Here is a 22,893-nt window from a genome sequence, read left to right as displayed (position 1 = left end):
AATGGTGTTCTGTCATTTCTAGTAGTAAAATCTTTGAATACATTATGATGGGAACAGATTTATCTTATTCTTTTCTGTTTGAAATATCTCCTTCCTGGGCTGCCTCCCAAAGAATTTTGTGGAAAGCTTTTATGAAGTATGACTTGGCTTGTACTGTGGACATTATTCATCAGTTTAACAAAAAAAAAAAGAGAAGGCGTTCCTTGGACCTTTTGATAGCCCAATTAGTCTCGAGATTGAGGATCTTTCCAAAGGAATTTTAACTATTCATGATATGGTTACAATACAAGAGTCAAGGGTTAAGTCTGGAAAATTTAATTTCCCTTAGCTAAAAGCAGCTAATTTTCATAAATCCCCTATACCTTGGCATTTAAAGATGTTACTTCAGACTCCCTTAGAACATAATGCAAAGAAACTTTGTCAAACATATTCTTGACCTGCCGTAAAAGTGGGAATTACGAATAATGGAGTCCCTCACTTTTGTCAAGGAAGATAGGAAATTTACATCTCAGTTTCAACTTTCGACGGGCTGTATTTACTTCAACTCTCCCTGTAAGGACTGTGGAAATCATTTTAACTCAGTTCTCTATGCATTTGCAAGATGTACGGCATTATCTGGTCTTCGATATTTCCTCAATTTAAATATTGATCTTTTTAATTTGAGTGACTACCTTCCCCAATACTTGTTTTGCCTACATTCTTTTTTGGAATGCCCATAGGGCAGGAAAAGACGACCCCAGAAACTAGGACAGTCTGCTTTGCTCTAGTTATCACTAAAACATATACAGCTAGCTGCCTCACTTCTGAGTGTCCAATAAGCTTTCAATCTCTGAGGAATATTTTCATTGCATCTGCAGAAAGATACGCAGCCTTTTCTTTAAGGATCCCGCGTTACGAGGATAGAGGATTATATACTCCTATTTTGTAGAGGTAGACTTTACTATAATTTTATATAGTCTGTACAAAGCATGAACTTTTAATATTGAAAGGTTGGGCTTGGATCTAGGTGGTTAATTTTAAACTATAACGTTTATTCATGGTTAACTTTATCGCAATCCCTCTTGATGTATTTTATTATTATTTTCATCTTTATATTTTTATATTAAATTTTAATAAAATCCCAATTAAAAAATATATATATATACCGGTAGTTGCATAAATACGCGGACTATTTATGACAAATAATTAAATGTGTAATAAAATTCGTATGACGTATTTTTTTGAGGATTATATAATAGAGAATTTATTCTGTTATAAAATTGAATATAATTACTGAATATAACCGCATCAGCTGCTATGACACCCTCCAAGCGCCCGCGGAAGGCCTTGCACACATTGATGATATAATGGTCTTCCTTGGCTGCCCATTGCTCATTGACGCTGGCCTTCAATAAGTCCAAATTTGGGTGGCGGGTAGCACAGGTCTTCTTCTCAATTTGCCACCACACACTGTAGTCAAGGGGATTCAAATCAGGTGATTGAGGTGGCCAAATGTTTTTTTTCCACAATGTCATGTTGGCAGCGAACCAATCCTGAGTCATTCCAGAGGTATGGGCAAGTGCCCCATCCTGCTGGAAGATAAAGGGGCCCATTAGAGATTTTGAGGCCTATGGAAGCACCTCGTCCTTCAAAATCTCCAAGTAGGCCTCTGATTTAAGTCGGAAACCAGTTTTGAACCAAATTAGATTCATTTTTGCCCCATTTGATGCAATGGCACCAAACATCATCTCAGATGCTGGACGTTTGACTGTGGTGATTGTATGAAGCTCCTCAACCATGTCCCTGTTGTCATTGAAGGCAACTACATGGTTACTTGACCTGTTGAACACTGGATCAACAGTGAAATTCTTTTCATCTGAAAAAATGATGATGCGTCTAGCCGGGGCATGCTTGATATCATTCAGCATGACTTTGCAATGTTCTAGGCGCTTATCATGTTGAAGTTGAGACAATCAAAGCCTTTCAATCATCCTTAGAGATCGTCCACCAGCTTCTTTTACAGCCCTGGAAATGGTGGCCTTATGAACATTTATGTCTTCAGCCACCTTTGTCATGGAAGCCTTTGGGTTGGCCATGAATGCCTCCTTCACCTCATCCACATTGATTTTCCGTGGTCTGCCGGTCTTAACACCCTCCTTCAGATCTTTTCCCTCCTTGACAAGCTTCTGGACCTTGAACCCAGTAGTCCTGGATAGTCCAGTGTCCTTGATTATCTCCTTGACAGACCTACCGGCGCGGAGAAGCGGGGGAACCATATGATGTTTGGCTTCGTCATTCAACGTTAAATGACTTTGTTTGATGCGAGTAAGAAAAACAAAAACAAAGCCAAAAGATTTACCGAGTTACTTATGCTGAATTTTTTTATTTCTGGTTACGGAACCTCAAGATGTAAGCGTTTAAAAATTAGTCCACGTATTTATGCAACTACCGGTATATATCTGAGTTCTCCAATTTACGTACGAGTCAAGAAAATGAAAATGACACAAGAATGTGATCGACTACTATTTATTGCACAGTCCAAGCAGTATGGGTGTCTCCAGAAAGTACACCGTCAACAAGTACCAAACGTGGGAGAGGAAGAGGGACTCTTTAAAAATTGCTAAACTGGATCCGGAGGAGTTAAAGAAAACAGCCCAGGCCAAACAAGTCCATGGCGGCCCATGCAAGAGATCTCAGGATTTCACACCAAACCGTCCTGAGAACCATACAAAAAATGGATAGAAAAAGACACTTTCGACACCAACAATGAAAGAAACCCATCTTCTCCGCTTCAAGACACTTTTGAGCTCTTTTAATTTTTTTTTGACACTTTAGAGTGGATGTCGAGGGGACTGCCTACTGTGTCCCTCATACAATCACCGAACCCCTAAAAGCTACTGTCAACCAGCAACGGCACATGAGAGAAATCTACATATTTAGTGGGTGCCAGGCCTTCCACAGCCATCTGGAAGTCATCATTTCCGCTAAGGGCGGCTACATTTATGATAATGAGATCTCAAACACACATTCATTTCTACTATTAATTTTATTGAAATTATATTCTTAATATTTTTTTTTGTCCTGTGGATGTTTAAAACTTCAACGTCTTTAGATTTTAATGAACCACTCAGTATATTCAACCAAAACAAAAATATTTATATATAATTGATATAAAAAACAGACATACATTTGCTTTTTATTATTGTCTTTGCATGTCTTTTTCTCTCTCCCTCTCTCTGGGACACAATCAACCTAAGAGGAGTAAAATAAAAGAATAAAAACACAGCGGGTATTCCTAAACAACGGAAGTAAAATGCAAAATTATGATTTTCTATACATATAAGTATAAATATATGTACAAGTGTCCACGAAACAATTTGACATTCAAATGCATTTAGGTTTCTACGTTTATTCATTTTTTGTAATAAATACGCTTTATTCGGAGTCCTATACCTATGTATCTGAAAAATCAATGCTGAAGAAAATTGATTTGTTTTGTACATATGGTTGTGTCTAATATCTACTTATACATTGGAATATGTATACAATTAGCCATGTTATATATTTCAATATACAGTGTTACATTAGTGCAGAAAAGTTGTCAAATTGTAGGGAAATTGAATTGCTCTACGGGGGGGATCTTTGGGTTGTACATCTCGCTCAAATTATGAAAAATGATAAAAACTCTTTACTTATTGAATATGGATACCAAAAATACATTTTTTGTTATTTTGCAGACAATAATTTTGATTTAAATTTTTTAACCTATATAAAGTATATAAAAAAGTGGTTTTTTTTTTCCAAAATTGTCCTATTTAATAGTAAAAGAGAAAAAAGTTAGGAAAATTTGATAATCTGCGTATAGCCCGCATCCTTATTGTACATTTCCAATTAGGAAATATCAAAAATTTCTTTTAATATTCTCTCTTTGTGCTTTATGGAGTAGCCTTAGAAAAAAAACCCGCTACTAATATTACTTATACTTTAGAACAACGTTTATCATAATTAATAAACAAAAAATAATGATTTATTCTGTATTTTAATCTTTATTGACGAGATAGCTAAATTTTTCGCCTTTCAAACTATAAACAAGATGTGCTACCTACAGATAGCATCATAAAACAATGATATTTTGCAGAGGTTACTTTCTTAAGGAATAGTTACTAACATTATTGAAAGTCGAAAAAAATAGTCGAAAAACAAACTACCCTTGCATACATATTTTTGTGGTATAGTTTGGTTGTTTTTTTGGAGAAAAAATGATTTGCAATTTATGAGACATAAATTGTAATAACTAATTTTGTATTTGAATCAAAATTTTATAATTCGGTCGAGTTCGAGTTTTTGAGAATTTCCACATAAAAATATCAAATATAAATTATCCTCTCTAATGCATCAACTCTTCTTTAAATACAAAAGAATCCATTGAATATTTTTTACAGTCTTTTTGAGTGATACTTGCCATTTGACGAGTGTTTCGAGTTTGTATTATTCAATTTGTAGTAAACTCGAATTTTTCAAAGAGAGAGTTTGAGTAATTTTCAAAAGTTGTAGGCTTTAGCACGAGTAGTTCTCGAATCCATAACTATTACTAACCAATAGTTTTTTTTGTCTTACTTCGGGACAGGAATAATTTTAGATAAATAATTTGAGTCGCACTCCATTAAACTACACCTTTGGACTTGAAGTTAGAAGATTCATAAGGAACTATTATGCATTCTAATTAAGCACCAATTATCTTTGGACAATGATGATAATGACTGAATCAGAGCTGCAGATTCTTTCTTTCAAGAACAAATTGAACAAGTTGACACAAGCTATATAGGGAATATTAGGACAGCATTAAAAATTACTTTTTTTTGTAGTTTGTGGTGATTAGAGAAAAAATATATAAAATAAGATCACAAATAGAACTATATGAATATATTTTTGGTTAAACTCAATTTTAGGTCAATGACATCGTCAAACAATAGTATAGTCTTCAGGATGAGGACTCAAAAGTTAAAATCCTCTTCCAGGCCGTCTAGCCTCAGTTCTAAAAGTCTGACAATTTTGTTCTTGGTGCCATTCGAAAGAACTCACACACAATTTTATGTTCGTTTCGTTTTTTTTGCGATTTTTCGACTTCGCGGCATCTGACGGCAACAAAATGCCTTCCTAATTCTTCAAGCCCAGGGAGAAAGTAAAACATGGATGTCTACTACAAGGTCGTCAGGTACCAGTTCTTACTATGGTTGAAGAGTACGTTCCCCAGGGACAACTAACATATATGTTTACCCAAGACGGCGTTCCGGCATACACGCCCAAACAGGTGCAGCATTTCTGCAAGGATAACATGTCTGCCTTCAGTCCGGCAGACTTCTGGACTTCGTCCTTACCCAAAGTGAACCCCCTGAACTTTGATGTTTGGTGCGCGTCTTGGAGGGCAAGACGAACAAGACTTATCACCCGAATGTCGATTCTCTGAAGGCTTTGATCACGGAGGATTGGAACAACTTGTCTTCTGACTTAATCAAGGACAACCCTGCTTCTGTTTGTACCCGTATTGAAACCATTATTCAGACTGGAAGGGAACATATTAAACATAACTTGTATAAAATTGTTGAATTACTATCTTTTGCAACAGAAGTTTGCTATAAAAATGGCTCAAAATAAAAATATGTAGAAGTGAAAACGGCTTTTAAAATTTTCTAATTTTTTAGTCCTCAACCTGTATGTACAACTATTTTTTGAAAAACAGTAGGCTGTAAAAAAAAAAATTCCCATCATTAAAACTGTTATTACAGTATAAGCAATAAACAAATTCATTTTGTTTTGAACTTTGCAAAAAAAAAAAACAAATTTCAATAGCACTTTGAATAAGTTGAGTATGCCAAAAAGGGAAATTTTTTAACAAACTAGCTCCGCTTTCTAATTTGCTAATTTTAGAGACTGAACAAAGTTAACAAAGATAACCAGGTTAATGTTTTTCCAAAACTTTAATTTAGCCGCCTTGTTCAGTTGAATGATATGGTATTTTTATTTCATTATTGATGTTACAATCGATTAAACATTCAAAAAATTATCTATTATTTTCTTAAATTGAATTAGGTATTTCTTCAAGTAATTAGAACATGATTACTTTCATTTAAATAAAATGAATGAAAGTAACAAAAAATATTTTACAATAATTTGCAAATAATATTTGATCTTCTTTATGTTTGACCTCATTTAAAAAAAAGAGATGATCAATAAATTCCGTAAATTATTATAATGTTTTGAATCATTAATCATTTTTCGTCAAGAGAACCATGGTAGAAAAACAAAACAACTATTATACCTCTTTCACAAATATTTTTATTTTTGTTTTAAATTTTCTAATAGTGCTTTTTCTTAGAAGTTTTTTTTGTCTTATTGTTTTTTGATTCCTTTAATTGGTCAGATGGAAATGCACTATTTAGGTATTTGTAAACATTGTTGGATTACATTTACTCCATCTCATCTTGGAATCGTCTTTAAATTCCATATACATAAAGTAAATTTCCTTCTCCAGGAACAACCTGGGGACGTACCTAGGTTCAGAAAAAAATATTTATCTCGGGGGTATTGTCCATTGAGCATCGTCGTTCCATCATGTTGTGTAATCTATATTCACTGCACAAATTCAATTCGTATCAAGAGATGTCCCTGTTTAAGTTAAGAGTTTAAAAAAAATAGAGTATATTTTGTGAACACATATTTTGAAACTTGTTCCCAGAACAATGTTTTCCCTCGTTTAGTATTAATTGATGTTTGACCAATATTTTCGTGGAGACCGCGCTCTCAGACCTTCGACCGAAATTGAGTAATTTCGGAGCCCGTTTTTTTTATCTTATTTTGTAGAACAATTTTCTTCCCATCCCATTTCTACGAATTGTAGAAACATGAAACACTTTAAGACTCATATGACGTCATTCTGTAGATGTTCATAAAATTGATCTTGACCAATTAAAAAAAAAAAATTTATATATATGTGAGTAATACATGTCTAACTTTTTTAAAGGGCTGAATTATTTCAGTCTAACAAAAATAATAACGGTTTCAAATCGATCAAATATTTTCAGAACGAAAGCCAACAACTAACTATTATAGTTTTTGTGCAATGTTAGGGGTTCTCTTGTTACTAAGCGAATTTAAATAGTTTTGACCACACAGCCAAATTGCAAATATTAATGTTAAAAAAAGTCGGAAAAAGCATGAAAAAAGAAGTCATGTTTGGTTTGCTTTAAAACAATAAATGAAAGAGTTCATGTCTAGTCTACTTTTATATTTTCTCTTCATTTTATATATTATAAGTATAATGTAATACAGTAATATCTTTCTACCTTGGTGTAAACTCTCTCTCGTTCTTGCTGTTATTAGACCCATGGATTTCTTGGAATTATTTGTCCTCCTTACCTTTCTTAGTATTTGGTTCCACCAAGGAAATATGTATAATACTTGCACACACATGGAAGAAAATATTCATATCCATATTTTATTCCAAATGCTATAAAATTGCAGTGAGGTTATGCAAATGTTTTTTTATTCCTTTTTTTTTTTTTTTTTTTTTTTTTAGTTTTTAATGCAGCTCAAATATGTTTGAAAAATAATGCAAATATTTGGGTCATTGTCGAAAAATATTTATACATATATTCGGCGAGTCATGCTTAAATTAAAAATTCAACTCAAATCTATCTTTTTTCTTAGAACTATTTAATGGTATTTGGTGGTCTTTAAAAAAAATTGAATAGGATGAGACGTTGCAAAAAAAAAAAAAAAAAAATACCCCTCCAAAGAAAGTGTTTTATTGTTAGGAGCCTTTGTAAATTTTCTTATGTACACTAATACTAAATACCTCCAAAAGTACATTAAGAAAAAAAGACCAACGATGATTAATTATGAACTTATGTATCTCATCTCTATTCCAGATTCTACTCCTATGGTGACTGGGCCTGTTCCTCCTCCACCACCCGCGTCACATCAACCTTCTCCCTTATCATCTGGCCCCAACTCTGGAGGTTCAGGGGTATCATCATCCGTCACTCCACCTGGTGGTCTCTGGTCTAAAATACAACGACTACCTGAGGAACTCTTTCGTCAACTTCAAACGGTGTATGGGGATCACTTTCCTTTAGAGGCAAGGCATCACTTGGCTTCTTGGATAGAGTCTTCATTTCGTGAGGACTTAGAAGTAGGGAATCCACAGCATGAGGAGCATGCTCGAAGATTGGTTTTATCTATTATTCATCAGTTGGAAATCAAATCCTCGGAAAGTTCTGATTTTTTTGCTCAAAAATACATTTGAACAAATCGTAGAAAATATTAAAGTGAGTTCAATGCCTTATTTAAAAAAAAAAAATTGCTAAAATTCCTTTTTTAGTACATTCTGTTGTAAGTATGTGTATTCATAATTAGTACAAGTATGTATACAAATACCGAGTGGCCCCTTAAAATCTGAACACTTTGACTTTTAAAATTTAACAAGACATAATTGATTAATTAACTATAGAATTTCAACAAAATTATTACTATAAATGGATGTGTGGCTGAGCTCTCTTTATCATTAATGTAGCCACCATTAGTGGCAGTTATGGTTTCCAGGTGGAGGCGTAAGGCCTGGCACCCGCTGTGTATGTACTCATTAGTGGGGATAAGCCTGGGATGTTTTCTTTAACTCCTCTGAGTCCAGTTTAACTTTTTGACAGAAACCCCACTCCTTCCTCTTTAACGTTTAAGACTTGCTGACGTCTCAGCCGGTCCTTTTGAAGATCATTTTAATTAAGGCAGAGAGTTTGGTTTGTTTTGTTAAAAATTTTTCAAATTATTATATATCGAAATATGAATTAATTTCAATTACTCAACCTTTATTAGTTAGAAATTGTTCAGATTGCATTGGACCACCAGTATACTCTATTTCGACAAATTAATAATATTATTAAAATTCATGTCAAACGGAACAAACAAATGATATATTTATATACATAAGTATACAGAATATTTTTTTTACAAAAAAATATCAAAATATAGAAAGCTTCTCATGGTAACATGAGAAGCTAAAATACGTTCCATACAGACATGACTATTTATAGCCAAAAGAACATAGGTAAACTTTATATTAATTTATAAAAAAATACATTGATTTATACCTATGTATTATTGCTGTTGTCACAACAAAGGACTCACACAAAAAATCTTCAATGCGTGCAAGAGACATCATGCAAACACTATAGTTACATGCATGCATATTATGAAATGGACTGAATAACAATTATTCTAATTAACCCTTGGGAATTAAATGCATTGTTTTTCGTCATTTTTTAATACTATTTTGCTAACTAATATTTAATTAAATCTCTTTATTGAAAGTTCTTGATCACCTTTGCACAGGCCGATTTCATCGTGAGCGGGCTATAAGACAAAATAAATGGTCTTGATAAGCCTCCTTTTCTTTTAGCTCAAAAATTGAAGGTCTTTTTTAGATTTATTTTTTCATAAAATATATATTTTGAAACATCAGTCCTTCCTTCCAGACAACTTAAACTTTTTTTCTTTTTTTTTAAATACACGCCTTAAGGGTAGTTGATAGGATATCCACATCTCCCTAAAACCACGGAAACCCAAATTAAATGCTTTAATCCCTGTCACATAATCACCTTGGATACGTATATATTTGCATCTAATACAATCATATTTTTTTAAACTGGAATTCATAAAGCAAAGAAGGACTCTTAAACATTGCTGTTATAAATAAGAGCACCAATTTAATAAAACCGTCATGAAAATGTCAGTTTTCATAATGGCTTCAATGAAGAGTAAGATTTCTTTTTTCCAGCCGAGTTTTCCATATTCCCACCTTATACTCTCCAGCGCATCACACTCCACCCATAAAATATCCGTTGTATACCCCAACATCTTCCACCATTTGCATGTTTTTTAGATACTTCCTTAATACCATGTAATCAATGCAATTACAAATATTAAAAGTTTCGATTCCAAACCAGGCCCCTTCAAATTTTTTTTGCTTATCAATATATTGTGTTTTCTATCCATCCATTTCGCCAATTCATTATTCACTAGCATAGATAATAAGCACTCTCAACTTTTCTTTCAAAAAGTTAGAGGAAAAAAGACTCAAAATTGAATAGTAATGATATAATTACGTACCATTATTCCATATTACAGGACTATTCTTTATTAAACAGTAAGGTTCACAAAATATATCAAAAATGAAATTTCAGACATAAAATTTTCTAAAAAAAAAAATTCCAATATTGAACTTTTTGAAAAAAATTTCAAAAATCCACAGCTGTCCATAAAATATTAATTTTTTTGTGAACAATTTCAAAAGTATATTGTTGTTCACAAAAAATTATTTTTTTGGAAAAAATATACAAAAATGAAATTTCAAATATCAAATTTTGGAAAAAAAATTAAAAAATCCATTGTTGTGCACAGAATGTTAATTTTTTAGAAAAATATTTAAGAATTTAATTTTTTGGAGATTTTTTTTTTTTTTTTTTTTGGGGGATAATATTTATCTCTTGCGTGGATAAAATTCAAATACAACGTACCTACTCTTGTACGCCGGGGAATCCTTGATTATTTGGCAATCCTTGAGATGAAGGAGCTCATATTATTTTATTACAACGAATAGAGGGAGGAAAAGACACACGGTACATAAATTAGAAGAAGAAATTAGAAAAAGAAGAATCCTGATTCCTCTTTTTGACGTATTAATAATTAATATAATTTATAAAGGAGCATATCTGTGTTTCCAACTCCGTCCCGGGTCCAGTTCTGCGATATGATCCCATGTATTCCATGGATACCACCAATATCCGATTCACGGTTAAATCCCTACTCGTACTCTAACTTTACCCAAGTATCTATGGAGTCTTTCGTAGTCCAAGTCGCTTCACTTCAACTCATGGAACCTCGGGAATTAATCAACTTTGCAAAGATGTGTTATAATTCTCGTGTCTTGTTTACTCCTATCGTCAACTCCAGAAAGTTAAATCCTCATTTCCTATACGATCCTACATTTCATTCAGACTCTTCCATATCAAAATGTATATTAATTTTATCATCCTGATAAAATTAATTGATCAATTATGAAGAGGAATTGTCTTTAACTCTAAATTCTTCATTTACTTCAACAATCAAGTGTTATCATTTATATTCCGATAGATGATGTTGATGTTATAGTCTTTTACATTCTTTGGTTTCATTTATCAGTACTAATTATTAATTACAACATCACTATCTGCATAGCCATTTTGCATTACCATTCTACAAAATCCAAGTTATCCTCTTTGTTGAGAGAGTCTTCATGCACTAACTTGGAGGATTCATGTTCGATTTATTAATAAGCAAGGTAGTCAATGGACTAACTCAAACCTCGATAACTCTACATAATGTTTTTTTAATACAAAACGAAGCTGAGCTCTTACAGGGTTAAGGAACTAATAAATTACAATTTGCCACTCTGTTATTGCTAAATTTAGTTTCTCATTGATTCAATGATTAAAGATTGTTTTCATATTGTCTGATTTATAGTTTTATTAATCAATTAATTTAATATTATGATATACAATTCGTAAATGACTTAATTTGAGTTTTTAATTGGTTAATTATGTCGAATATATCGCCTTAATGGATTGATAAACCATCGGGAGAGGTGGAACATAATATTGGCTAAAGAATCTTTTTCTGTCTTCTCATCTTTCCCTCAATGAAAGGGATTCATCCAATGACTTCAAGATTCAACTCCATTCATTGACATTGCTTCAAGTTGAATCGTCGAGTTAATCCAGTTAGACTTAATGATATTAGTATGAACACCTGTTACAGGATCCAAAACAATTATTTATCCTTCAAAACGAAAGTTGGTAATTTACAAGTTGGACTGAACCGATTTGAACTCTGAGAAACTCTATAATATGCTTCAACTTGGCTAGTTATATTTGGGAGAGAGATTCAACTTTCAAACATATGTATTGGAGGTATCCATGGAATCAATTTCATTATCTTGCCAAAGTGGATCCGTTATTTTCCTGAGACGGAGTTGGATGCACGGATATAAACGTGATCCCTGTTATTAATAAAAAATATATGATTGATATGAGGCGTGGGGGATTTGAATGCACTGTAAGTCTCTTCCTCCTTTCTTCTTCCTGATCAACAGCAATTTGAATAATTTTCTCTTCAGTATCTAGTTGTTTATTTGGCTATTTAGGTAGCTATTTATTATTATATTCAATTTGAAACACTGCCCGATAATATGAATTTGTCCATTATTTGGTGCATATTATCAATCGATTCGAAATTATTTAGATTTAGAAATTTGTGAAGATTATATAACAATCTCTTTTGATATCTTTAGTTGAAATACTAAAGAACTGTTGTGACTTAACCGTTAAGTGTCCGACAATTTGAAACGTCCGACAATGCGTAACTTTTCCTATATGTACCTTATTTGTTCAAACATCAACATGACTACTCAAAACTTATTAAATTTGACATCATTTCTACCAAACTGATTTCATCAGTAAGGAAAAAAATACCTAGTTTGCGATATATGTATGTGACTTTGGTTTTTGCTTATCCGAGTATATACGTTGAATAAATAGACAGTATGAAAAAAAAAAACTTTTTAAGCTAGAAGCCTAGGGTATCTCTCCCATGATCGCGTTTTCTAGGGATTGATCGGGATTTGACACCAAGGGGAAATTCCAGGGAAATCCCCAATTTAATTATTTCATAACATGCTTAATTTAAATTTATATAATTCATTAGATTAAATGTAGGATTTATATTAACAATTTTATACGTCCTTAATCCTTTTTTACCACATATATATATCTATACAGTAAATTGTAGTTACGTGTCGGATTGAGAAAATGTATTTAGTAAAGACTAGTTTAAATTATATTATTTTAACAAAAAAATTTTTTTGGGAAAATGAGAAATCCTGGTGCCTACCTATGTGAAGTAAATAGTTCTGAGCTTTTTTTCTCTTTATTTTGACAATAAAATTGTCTATGAAATAAGTGCTCACATGCCGGTCCAACTCAACGATTTACATTATTTTATGGACATCTTCGACGTCCATATTTACATCACGGAATTGTTGTATCCGCCGGTTTTCTGTTGCATTCGGTACTGTATTGGGTCCATAAAAAGCACAAATTTTTTTGGCTGCCTGTTCTGCCTTTTCACCGTGTCAAAGTGATACTTAAGAATGTATCGTTTTCTCTTTTTTACTTCCATTTTGGAACGTCGTATATCACAACTGGCTTCACCAACACACAAAACTCTAACATACCTAAAGCTCTTTTTGATACAACGTATTAATCATGAGATATATCTCACTACAGAAATCTATCAAAAAATGATCAAAACTTTTTACTTAATCAAATAGGTACATATAACTACTTGAAAATAACCATGTCTAATATCTACTATAATATAATATTATAGTTGCATGTCCACTGATAAAAACGAATAGGGTATTTATTTCAAAAATGAAGACATATACTTTGTTTATATATAAGAGTTGTTCATAATTCTGAGTTACGTACCCATGTTTCAATCTGATCAAACCATATTTAACGGAACCGGAAGCTACGTTTGTTTTTTTGCTAATAAGTTGATTCGAAAGTTAAAAATCCAAAAAATGAATTATTGTACATTTGGAAAAAGGGAGAACGTATATTGAATTCGAATTAAAAGAAGGAAGATGATTTGCATGTTAGTTTAAGTATGCATCTTCATTATGGTTGAAGAAAGAACATATTTTTAATTATTATAACAATAAGTTTGACTCAATTCTAGAGTTATATAAAGCAAATAAAAAAAATATATAATAAGGGTACGTTCTAATATATTTATAATATTATAAATGCATTAGAAAAAAAGTGTATCGAATTTGTTATCCAAGGAGTTACCCCTGGATACATAATATGCGTAACAACAGGTATTAAACAACTAAAAAAAAACAATAAATGAATAAAAAATTAATTGGTTTTATTGTGCAAGGCACTGGGTACACATATTTTAAATGCAAATTAAACACCCAACCCTATATCAAGGTATGGTCTAACTCTATGTTCATTTGTAATTAATGTGTGTGCGTATACATATATAATAACTAAAAAATCTAGTATGATATATTAAGTCCTTTTATTGTGGGATTCTTGGAAAAATGGCTGGGGTGTTAATACAATGTATTAATGTACATTCATATCCTATGGCATTAATTGTGGGTTATGAGTGTTATTAAAAACATGTTGCCGAAAGACGAGGGAGGGATTCAGTTCTGCCTTTCTCCAAAATTAGTTTCATTTTATTGCTTCTTAAACTTGTTTTTTATCAGAATGCATTAATGAGATATTCCGTTGTATCCATCCAGAGCCAATTTTACTATAAGATAGGCCTAAACAGGGCTGCAGAGTCAGAAAATTTGTACCGACTCCCAGTTTGACAACATAAATTATTATTATTATTTATACAAATAAGACTTATTTATAATCTAAGGCTTACATTGAGTATTCGTAAAGTGTTTTGCTAAATGGCTATAAATTGGAGTTATGAAGTACTATTAATTTATTAAACATATTAACTCATTGATAAGTTTACTTCAGAAACTTCAAATGTCCTCTATAGTCTGTACAATCACAATCCCCAACATATTTTAAGTCTAAATTATTATGTTGGGTAGAGCATAGCCGGTAGCCATGATTGTTCATAACCTAGTCTCGTGAATAGTCAACGTCATCAGAGTAGAGAGTAGCATTACTCTGAGAGGTTATTTGTATTCTTGTTCCTCGTTTATTATAATTATGTTCAGATACTTATGAATGTAATAGCAATAGATGTATTTTGATCAATATCATTTGTTGATCATCTTGTTAAATATCATATAGTCCAAATATTTTCTTTAGACATGGCACAATTATTTACTAGATATAACGAATAACTACATATATCTACAAATTACATCTATATATATATCTGCAGATTTTTTTTTCCCACCACAAATGACCTTTTTTTTTTAGAGAAGAACCCTTAAAAAAACATTTTTTCCCACTCCATAACCCTTTTTTTTTAAAGAAAAAAAGTCCCTAAAATGTTTTTTTTTATACTTCAATGACCTTTTTTTCAAGGAAAATTTTAAAAAAAATTTAAAAATCCTGACATTGATTTTGGGAGGGCGATTTTGTTTTGTTTTTTCATAGAATTGAGCTATAGTCCCTCCATCCTCCCCTGTGGACGACGCCCCTGTCATTATCTAGACTCCTTGACTCAGTACTACTAATACTGGAGTCGGAGTTGGTCATTTTATTTACAAACTCCGCAACCTGGGCCTAAGGCAAATATAATATAAGAGGCCCTTTTATTCCCAATATATACAATGTACTGTGTCCCTATTTCTTTACTCTAAAGTGTGCAGCCTAAGGCAGTAACCTCTTTTTTTAATCCCCCTCTAAAAGGAGTAGGGGTTCCAAGAAGGATAAAATATTTTGGTCTTGTTTGTCTATAGATCAACATCATTCCCCTGTTCAATTGGTTATTCTTGGGGTGTATTATGGCGCTGTGGGGCACAATTTGAGAAACACTGCGTATGTACATGTAGTAAAGCGATAGATTAAATATCTTGCAAATTATTTGCAATTGAGAATTATCCATATCCATTCAGTGATAGAAAAAAATGTCCGGATTTATTCCCTTTGATTCCACCCAATTCATGTAGGTCATTGGCAGAATGCAAGAGAGATAGAAGGAGGATGAAGGTACAATTATATCCTTTCCCTCCCTTCAGCTGAAACCATCTGACCAGAGACGTTGATAGCTTTCATCATTGGGAGGTGGCGGGGAGCTTAGCCCAAAAATTATCAACACTTTTATGGGACTAGAATTACTTACCATATAAGTTATTAGTTTATTTTGTAAATATACAAGCGGAGGGTACCTGCGTTGGAGGTTACATATAGGGGAATCTAAAGAAGGAGTGAAGGTAGAAGAAAAGACACAGAGAGAGGGATGGGGAATTAGAAGAGGTAGAAGAGAGATATAGAAAGACAGAATTGAAATGAAGCTTTATTTCGGTCAAAACCAGTCTCTTTCTGATAATCTCAAGCTACATCATTTGACTATTGATGCATCAAAAAATTCCCTTCATGGACTAACTGCATTTATATTCACCACTAAGGCAGTTTTGGAGGAGGTGTTGATTCTTTGAAGTACAAGGCTTTTAGTATTTGCAAAAAAAAAGATATATGGGAGAATGGAACTTCATTTGAGCAATATTTAGTTGTGCAAGTATGTAGATATAAGTCTTGATCATTTTGTCTAGGGAAAATAGAGAAGGATTCTTTGAAATCCCCTCCGTTTTCTTGGAAGGAGTTATCAATCCGTAGAAACAAAAAAGTAAAAGGTGGCTCAAGAAACTCCTTCTTGGAAAATAAGAAGAAAAATTAAAATATACTATGTAATCTCATACAATATTACAATATTGATGTGCGTAAATAATATGTACATTTATATCACAACAAACAATTTTTATATAATAGCGATATTATTGCGGGCCATAAGTGAAGTAAAATGAGTCAGTTCGTTGTTAACTCCTCCTATCCTTTGCAATTCATTGCTTAATCCATCTAAAGCAAAACTACTCTTGCTTTATTATTAATAAGTGTTGTTACAAGTAGCTTTAGCAGTAGGTTGATTTCATCGGCCAATCCAAAGACAGACGAAGTGACTGCGAAATAAATTTAATTTGTTTAGAAAGCATACGTTTGTGTATGTGTGTGTTGGTATATTTAATATTTTATCATAGGGCCGGCGCGAATCTACCTGGATACTCTAATAATATTTAACATGGATAATAAAAAAAAGGAGTAATACCCTTTGTCGACGTCGAGTGTATTATATAGATGATATCAAATGCTGCACATACATACATTTGAAATAAAGTTTGATTTCTTAGAAATGCTAGAATAACACAATAATTATCCATGTATACTAGTATACATGGATATTTTATAGAGAGAGAGAGAGATGGAAACAATTCTTGGAATTTCGAACATCACGAAAGAGTGACGTTCTCTTCTTCTAGATTTAATCATGCATATATATGGATGAATATATTATGGTATTACTTTCATAAATATTTAAGTACATATAATCCAATTTTGGAGCAAGCAAGTAATCAATTAAGTAGGCACATCTATTCATAGATGGATAGCTTGATATAAATAATATTTGACAATGATCAAAATGCAATCTTTTTATACTTGGTTCTAGTGTTTATATTCTTTTATGTATGCCCGTATATAATTACAACCCTGCACAGAAAATTACCCTAAATAAATTGCCAGTTTTTAAAATTGCTTTGGGGAAATTTTCCCTGTCATTTCATAACAAAATCAGAATACACCAAAATTTATTTTGTACAATGGTAGGGCCACCAAACAGATTAAAAACCTTCATAAAGTATTTAACTCTCTCTAAATACTTCAAAATGAAAACCAAGCCCATGGGCTCAAAAATAACTAATCATTTAGCAAATAAATAAATTATTATTTATTTTGTAGTACGGCATTTTTAAATGGGAGAGTCGCAGTAAAACCTGCACGTCTGGTAAATCTAATATAAACCATAAAACAAGGAACATATATTCCGAAATGCAGGGCCTCAAAATTTATTTAGTATTATTTGAAGGGGACCTACAAACTTAGTTAGATGTTGCTGGGGGGCCCTGCCATAGTTTTAGTCAACCCATGGGTCAGGGGTTTATTTTGAGCATTTGTAAAGGGCAGGGGGAGTTTTTCAATTAAGTAACATAAAACTGTCGCGTGAAAAAAGATTAAAAAAAAGAAAGAAAAATCCATTTATATAATTATTTCTGTAAAAATATCATGGTATCTACAATATTGGAAAACATTGTAAGAAAAAATTAGCTTAACGCGCGTTTTTTCCCCATAATTAAAACCTTTTTTTCTCCGCAAGACTGTATTCAGATAAATTTATGAACTAAAAAGTGAGCAAACTATTAATAATAAACAAAATAATATTATGTATTTTGTATTCATATTTTAACCACAAGATGGCGCCACTATTATAGGCTATGTAAACAAACTATTACTAAGTAAACAACGTGTTCACCTCAATTTATCTTTCATTGCTTCTAATTTTCAGAGTTTTGCAATTGGATCCGTCAAACTCCCTAGTGTATAAATATATATTTGTTTTGTTTAAATTACTTACTTTAATTCCATTGCAAAATTAGAATTTTTTTATGTGGTCAATTTTTAATAAATTGAATAGTACGAGGATATTTTATTTCATTTAATAAAATATCTAGATTTTAAAGTATAATTATATTCTCTAGTTTATTATTATGTTGTAGTAGCAGATTTGCACTCAATATATATATTTTTTTGATAATAATCGGTCCCATTGAGATCAAACAGATCATATAACAAGTTCTACATCCCTTTATATTAGATCATTCAAGGTTTAATCTCTGTTACTCAATGAATAAATGCTATGAAAAAAGTAAAAATAGAATAGTTGCATCAGTTTATAAATTAGATAAAATATTTCGAGTATATAATTTTGTAAATCTTGCGAAAAAATATCATGTATTTAGAAATAAATTGATTAAATATGTGACACCAATCTCATTTACTATCAAACTTTTATTTATTTCCAGAGACGATATATTCATAATCCAATTTATCTGTATCAAATTATACGACAATGCCTACATACTGAAATGACGCTCATCCAAAAAGCCGAAATGGTAAGATATCCGTTCCTTTTAATTATATATTTCAGTGGTTCATAGCTTTTTCCGGTCTCCTAGTAATAAATTTCCGGTACGACGTTCCTTTACCCCCATCAATGTATTTTTATATACTAAATCATAAAATGACATTTCTCCTATCCCATGTAATAAAGTATTTTTAGACCCTTAACGAAAACATTTCAGACTACTCTTTCCCTAGAGTTCTTGAGATGCATCTGTCCTTAACACTATTATCTTATGTACTTGTAGAGAGATGGAGGAGTTGTTCATGGGGGGAGTGGGGGTGGAAATGGAGGAAGCTCAACGTCTCAACACCCGGGTCTCCCTAACAATAATAACAACAATGAAGCCATGTATCAAGTCCAACATCAGCTGAATACCCTCAAAAAACTCACTCAAGACACAGGAATTGAAATAGAAAAAATACGACAGATGCAAGAGCATCATTCCATCAATTATTATAAACATCATCAACTTTCAGGTAAGTTCATGGTAGACAGTAGTGACCTCACACATACACCGCCAGGCACAAGTGATCTGAATAAAGGATATGAAACACGCAATTGTATCTATGTTCATAATTTAAAATGACCTTATTTATACATATAAGTTTGACCATTGAATCCTTTCTTGTTTTCTTCTTCTCTATTACCACACCCCATGTCGTGTAACTGACGAGATAACATTCAAAGATAGAATTTGTTTCATCAAATCATGGCTCTAATAAAATAAGCTATCAAATAGGAAGGAGCAAAAAAATCAAAAATCAAATCTTGCGACCATATATCAATCAAGCCATACCATAAAAAAGGGAAAAAAACTGCAAGACTGTGATTGGATTATGTATATTGAGACATTATTTAAGCATTTATTCTACTCTGGCATTATCTTATTTTTGAATCTACATAATATGTAGAGGTATAAACCAGAGATGTACTGATAAAAAAATTTTAGTCAATTCCTATCCCGATTCCTTCCTTATTAATAATATTATTTATTTAAGAATGACATAATCAAATACAAAAATGTTTTTTTATTATTTAACCTTTTATTAACTAGGGCTTGACAAAAAAAAAGACATAAATATATCAATTATGATTATAATTAGTTGTAAATAATATATATTGATATTAGAATTATTTAAAAAGTTAGTCAGAATGGACTATTTCATATATGTTAGGCACTCAATTTCAACTATATTCTTTGACCTTCATATTCAATCCCTGGACTTGCCTCATGGTTGTTATGAGATAGATACAAGGATTAAAACGTTTTTGTCTGACCTCTTTTATTTTTTTGGTCAAGGGTGTATCAATAATAATTAGCCTTCAATTCCTTAAATTAAAAATGATTATCATAATAAAATGTAAACACATAATCTGTTTGGTCTAAGGTCTTACTACAAAAACCACCCTGATCACGGGATCCAAATAACATGCAATGTTGTTCATATATATATATATATATTTTTTTTTTTTTTTTTTTTTGGGGCTTTAACCGTTGAACATTGAACATACACATAAAATAATTATGTGGAATATGTACGGTCAAACATAATCCAATTTAAAAAAAGAGAGATCCCATCTCTAATTGTTCAAAAATAGGTTCATCAACGTAATTTATAGAAACATTTCATGAAATTATCATTTAGTATGGGATAAACCATTTGGGTACTCAAATGGAGGTACACGTATGCCAGGCGGGGGGGGTACTTGGGATTTTGAAATAATGTTTCACAAGTAGTACATAACTCAGAGGTGTCTGCAAAGGGTGGGCTGGAGGGGTTGTAGCCTCTCAAATGAAGGAAATTTTTGTTTTTTACTAAAAAATGTAATAGTTGAATTTTTTTTGAAAAAATGTAATTAATTTTGATTTTGTGAGTAGCTATGGATTTTTAAATTTTTCTCCGCAAAATTTAACATTTGAAATATTTTTTCTTAGAATTTATTATTTGAATTTTTTTCAAAAAATTTAACATTTGATTTTTTTTGTGAAAAGCTATGGATTTTAAATTATTTTCCTAAAAACTTAATTTTTAAGAATAGCTATGGATTTTTGAAAAAAATATTATTTTGTTTTTCTGAATAGCTGTGAATTTTTTAATAATTTTTTTAAATTTAGAAATTTTTTTCGAAAAAATTTATTGTTTCTATGTTTCAAAAAATATATATATATATTTTGATTTCATATTAATAAAAATTCCTAAAGCCAAGTTCCCCACCCCCCAAAAAAATATATATATTAGTAATAATAATAGAATTCTACGGACACCCCTATCACTAAGCTATAAATGTTTTGTTCTGGTATGGTGGTACTTGGGTTAAATAAATATTTTACATGTAGTACATTTCTAAAATAAGGATGAGAATCCCTGGGATATACTATGTATATAGTAAATAGTAGATATTTTATTGAGTATTAACTGGAAGAGTCCCTACTTTTAATAATGTATCCTAGTATTTTAAAATATTAACACTAAAGTAATCTAGATTGATTTGAAATCAAGTCCACGATTTTACATTGCACACTGTAGTTACTTAGGTGTATAGTTTTTGGGGATTTTTAGTAACAGTTGAGGGAGTATGAGCCCCCTAAAAAAAGGTACTAACGCCCCGATTAGTTAGTTGTATTAATTATTATAAATAGTCTAATTAATATAAGTCTCAAAATTTTGACGTCCTCTCCTGTATCTTAAATACGCAAGCAAATTGGTCATAAATTCATCTCATAGAACAATTTCGCTAGATGACGTCATAATATATATTATCCATTGGTGCCATCATGCTGGACTATTGGGAAACTCTTGCTGTGCATGAAAGATAGTTGAGTGTTTACAGAAGTAATTTCAATAATAAACTAACGTTGTACTGGTATTTTTTTAAATTGAATATCTACTAGTGAAAGTAATACATTCATCAAAGGAAGTTCTACCAGTCTTAAATTTCATATTAAGGACTGATATAACCTCACTAATTAAGCCCTAATAAAGAGTGATGACAAACTATTCTCCTGGATTTTGGATATCCCAATAGTTATAATAGTGACCGATACTGAACGAATTCAATTGGCAATGTAAAGTATTTTACTACTTTAATCCAAGTGAAAATGATTTGGTACGTTCTTCAAAGACCGATTCAAATGTACTACAAGTATATAATGCCATGTATTTTGTTTTTGTTGGATCGTATTTTTTTACACTAAAGGAAATGATATGATATTATATAACAGTTGAATAATTAACTTGTAATCTTGAATTGGTTCCTTCCCAGTGGTAGTGTTGTTGGATGACATCCACTGCCACCATTATAATTTCTATATTTCAAAGTGACAATTTATGTATAAATGTATGTATGTACTATTGTTCCAACTCTATTTATGTATCACGCAATGGCGTAGCTACTTTTCTCATTATTCATTTATTAATATGTAATATAACACTCTTCATTTAAAAAAAAAAAAAAAAAAAACATTTGTAAGTTTCTGAAAAAACATCAAATTTTAATCAATTCTTCGAATTATCCAGGATTGTAACTAGTCATTTATTGATATCTGTAATAGTTATATGCGGCTTGAGGATCTCCCTAAATTTTTTATCATATCTTATATACCTCTTTTTTTGTTGCTATGAGTCATGGAATCCAAAATGGTCAAAAAAATTAGTCCAAAATTGTGCAAGTCAAATAATCAAGCATATTTCTATTTTTTGAGCCTCTAAGGTCATAAAGACCCTGTGGAGTATCGGACAAAGAGGCAAAGTAAAACTATGAAATCCTACACCATAAAATCCACGAACAACAATATAGACAATAGGAAAGGTCCATAGGGCAATAAGGCATATTTCAACTTTTTCCCGTTGCTCCAACAAAAAAATGTCGATTTTCTTCTACCTTCATTCTTTGTTTCTATGCTCTTCTATTCAGTCCTGCTACGCAGGCACCTTCTGCTAGTAGAGATATAAAATAATCATATTTATAGAAGTAATTTATTAAATTCTTCCTCTGATATTGTATCTTATGAAATGATATGCAATGAAATTCTCCTCTAGGCTTTATCTTCATTTTTTATTATTGGCCAACTCCTCCCTTCTGAGCAAAGGTCTATAA

General features: G+C 31.6%; 1 protein-coding gene across 20 annotated transcripts in view; it reads left to right on the top strand.

The window, feature by feature from the left end:
• The window catches only part of LOC121119572 (signal transducer and activator of transcription 5B), a 104,179-nt gene that overhangs the window by 56,780 nt on the left and 24,506 nt on the right, over positions 1–22,893 (top strand). For all 20 annotated transcript variants that reach the window (XR_011781009.1, XR_011781008.1, XR_005864793.2 and 17 more), the window contains 3 exons: positions 7,908–8,306; positions 18,695–18,784; positions 19,040–19,271. Coding sequence is in view for 12 of the 20 variants with exons in the window: in XM_040714270.2 (XP_040570204.1) it covers positions 8,187–8,306; positions 18,695–18,784; positions 19,040–19,271 (442 nt within the window). In the remaining 8 variants the exon portion in view is untranslated. The remainder of the gene's footprint in view (positions 1–7,907; positions 8,307–18,694; positions 18,785–19,039; positions 19,272–22,893) is intronic.

This window comes from Lepeophtheirus salmonis, chromosome 6, assembly GCF_016086655.4.
Source record: "Lepeophtheirus salmonis chromosome 6, UVic_Lsal_1.4, whole genome shotgun sequence".
Lineage (NCBI taxonomy): Eukaryota > Metazoa > Arthropoda > Copepoda > Siphonostomatoida > Caligidae > Lepeophtheirus > Lepeophtheirus salmonis.
Note: the sequence above shows the minus strand (reverse complement) of the source record. Positions and strands in the feature narration are given on the sequence as shown.